Genomic DNA, 3,404 nt, shown 5'->3' with positions numbered 1-3,404 from the left:
AGAGAAAATCTCAAAAGCCCTGAGCAAAAGCTTGACAGACTGCAAATCTCCTCTACTAAACATTAGCAAATCATCAGCAAAACACAAGTGATTGAGCTTCATTTTTGCACATAATGGATGATATTTAAAGCTCTTACACTTGTCCAGCATTCCCAATAGTCTACTAAGATATTCAAGACAAATGGTAAAAAGTAAGGGGGAGAGAGGATCCCCCTGCCTTAACCCTCTTTGACCTTGGAAATAACCAAACACCTCCCCATTCAGTGCCAAGGAATAGGAAGGAGAAGAAACACACTCCATTATGAGAGCAATACTACAAGAAGGAAAGTTTAAAGCACTTAACATTTCCTGCAAAAAACTCCACTCAATGGAATCGTAGGCTTTTTGCAAATCAATCTTCATCATAATTCTGGGAGAGCATACTTTCCTCTTGTACAACTTAATAAGATCTTGACAAATAAGAATATTACCAACTATGTCTCTATTCTTAACAAAAGCTCCCTGGGAAGGGTGAATTATCTCAGGCAAAATTGGGCTCAATCTGTTGCAAATGATTTTAGTCAAGCATTTATACAATGTATTGCAACAGGCAATGGGCCTGAATTGCAGAACACTATCAGGCAGCTCAGTTTTAGGTATAAGAGTGAGGATGGTGTTATTAACTTCTTTCAAGACCTTCCCAGTCTGGAAAGCACTTCTAATAGCAACACAAACATCCTTCCCCACAATATGCCAAGCATCCTTGAAGAACTGGCTACTAAACCCATCAGGTCCAGGGGCTTTATCTCCAGGAATGGAAAACATTGCAGTCTTAATTTCCTCATCTAAGAGAGGTCTAGTGAGGCTCTCTCTATGAGCATCAGTCAAAAGCTTACCATTCTGCACTACCTTCTTATGAATGGGTTTCACAGGCAGGGAAGTACCTAAGAGATGCTTATAATACTTCTCAAAGGCAGCCTGTATATCCTCAGGATTAGTACACAACTGGCCCTCCATATCCTGGACCTGGTAAACCCTATTCCTCATTCTTCTTTTCTTGATACTAGAATGGAAAAAAGAAGTATTCTCATCCCCATCCTTGATCCAACTTTCCTTAGCTTTCTGAACTAAGTAACTAGTTCTAGCTTTGAGAAGTGTCCTCGGATCGAAGCACATTCTTTCTCGGCTCTACACAAAGTTATCATTCGAGGGTCTTGAGAGAGTCTGCTGCTGGAAATCTTTGAAGAGCAAGTTCATGACATGAGTGAGGTTTTCAATGTCATTGAACTGTCCTCTATTCAAACTCTTGAAAGCAGCCTTCATTCTCCTTAACTTCCTCACAACTCTAAACATAGGAGTTCCCCATACCTCCTCATGCCAACTAGAACTTACAGTACTGCCAAAATCCTCAGATAAAGCCCACATATTAAAATATTTAAAGTTACTCCTCCTCTTAACAGGTTCCTCAACAAATTTGATAAGACAAGGGCAATGGTCATAAAGACCTTCAGGGAGAAAAATAGCCACAGCTTCAGGAAATTGCTGAAACCATTTGTCATTGATCAAAACCCTATCAATACGACTATACACCTTGGTCCTATCCTCATGTTTATTATTCCAGGTGTAGTACGACCCAGAACTTTTCAAATCCTGCAGCTGACAGTCATCTAGCATTTTTCTCATAGGGGCCATCTCAGCCCAAGACACCTCTGAGCCACCAATTCTGTCATTAGTTTGAGTGATGCTATTGAAATCACCACAAACCAACCAAGACCCATCAAGTAAACCAGCATAGCTTCTCAAAACATTCCAGAGAGACTCACGTTCCTGAAGTTTGTTAAAGCCATAGACCATGGTTAGCCAAAACTGGACTTTCCTAACTTTATCATGAACCTTGGAATGAATACACTGGGCCGTTATATCCAGAATATCCACCTGAAAGATTTTAGGATCCCACAATAACCATACTCTTCCCCCTTTGTGATAACTATTATTGGTGCAAATAGACCAATCTTCACACATATTATTCCTAGCACTCAGCCAACTACTACTTTTTATTTTGGTTTCTAATAATCCAAATAGCCTAATATTATTCTGGTGAAGGAACCACCTTATTTCTTTCTGTTTATTATAGCTATTCAGACCCCGTACATTCCAAAACCCCACCTTATCCATAGTCAGTATGAAGGTCAGGAGTTAACAATTTCCTACTCTCATTTCTAGCTTTCTGCAGAGACAGGGTAAGTGCATCCATAAAGCTCAGTCCCCTAGGAGTGAAAACCCTAGGTTCCCCATTATCATGCCTAAGCATCTTGCTGATGAATCTTCTTGGGAAGGAAGGACCCCCCTCACCTGCATTCACTTCAGTACCAGAACGTCCCCCACCCACAGCAGGGGTAATTACTGGAGTTTCAGGAGTAACCACCTGAACTGCTGGGATAGGAACAACTACTGGAGTAGCAGGTTTAGGGACAGTCTTTGGTTTAGGAGCAACCACTTTAGGTGGACCTTGATGTTTCTTAGGTTTCCAAGCCTTTTTTGGCGCCCCTTCACTCTTCCTACAATGCTCAGCAAGGTGTCCCATTCCCTTACAATTATCACAGGACAACGGTAACCAGTCATAGGCAACAGTCACCCTCTGAATTTTACCCAATTCATCCATAAACTCAAGTTCAGTAGGGAACTGCTGTCCTATTTGGACCTCTATCATTATCCTGGCATACCCCAAGAACATACGGTGCTGAGTAGCATCATCACAACGTATCATCTTGCCAACTAATCCACTTATCTTCCTGAGACTCGTATTTCCCCAGAATTTAATATCAAGCCCATGAAGTTTCATCCATATAGGAATTGATTTCACATTATGCTTAATCAATTCAGCATCAGGACTCCACTCCTTCACAATGACAGGCTTGTTATCAAAAATCAGGTGACCATTGTTTACAACCTCCATCTGTTTGTCTTTAGATTTGAAGCGAACTAAGAAGATACCATTAGGTAAGAACGAAATTCGATCAACACCATAAGATTGCCACACACGCTTAATAAAACCCGAAATAACACTGCTAGGAGGATTCGCACCTAGAATATAACAAAATACAAACCAAGACCGTAGTTGATCTCACCTTCCACATCTTGATCGTTAACCTTAGACGCGGAGCCGTCTCGCATGTGTCGGATTCATGAATCTCCTCCTCCTCCCGCTCATCGTCCTCCAAAATCACATCCAATTTGAGTCAACGGAATGATTTTAAGATTGATTTTACGAGCGGGATACGATACCTTCGCTTTCCCTTTGCTTGTACTAGCAAAGAGATGTATCAACGAGAACCATTTTTTTGTGATTTTGATTTACTATGTGACGTATTATTATTAGATGATGAACTATTACTATTATTAATGTTATTTGATTTAGGACTATT

The 3,404-nt window shown here is 40.6% G+C and overlaps 1 protein-coding gene across 1 annotated transcript; it reads right to left on the bottom strand.

The window, feature by feature from the left end:
• Window positions 1–1,167: 1,167 nt before the first annotated feature.
• Window positions 1,168–2,001, bottom strand: LOC141629561 (uncharacterized). The gene has a single exon (XM_074442541.1). It carries the CDS (start codon window positions 1,999–2,001, stop codon window positions 1,168–1,170), a length of 834 nt encoding a protein of 277 aa, XP_074298642.1.
• Between the last annotated feature and the right edge of the window lie 1,403 nt (window positions 2,002–3,404).

Source organism: Silene latifolia, chromosome Y (assembly GCF_048544455.1).
Source record: "Silene latifolia isolate original U9 population chromosome Y, ASM4854445v1, whole genome shotgun sequence".
NCBI classification, from domain to species: Eukaryota; Viridiplantae; Streptophyta; class Magnoliopsida; order Caryophyllales; family Caryophyllaceae; genus Silene; species Silene latifolia.
This window is presented reverse-complemented; position numbering and strand designations above follow the sequence as displayed.

Coding starts and splice junctions, on each gene's coding strand:
- LOC141629561 (XM_074442541.1), bottom strand. CDS start 2,001: ATGTGTGAAGATTGGTCTATTTGCACCAATAATAGTTATCACAAAGGG.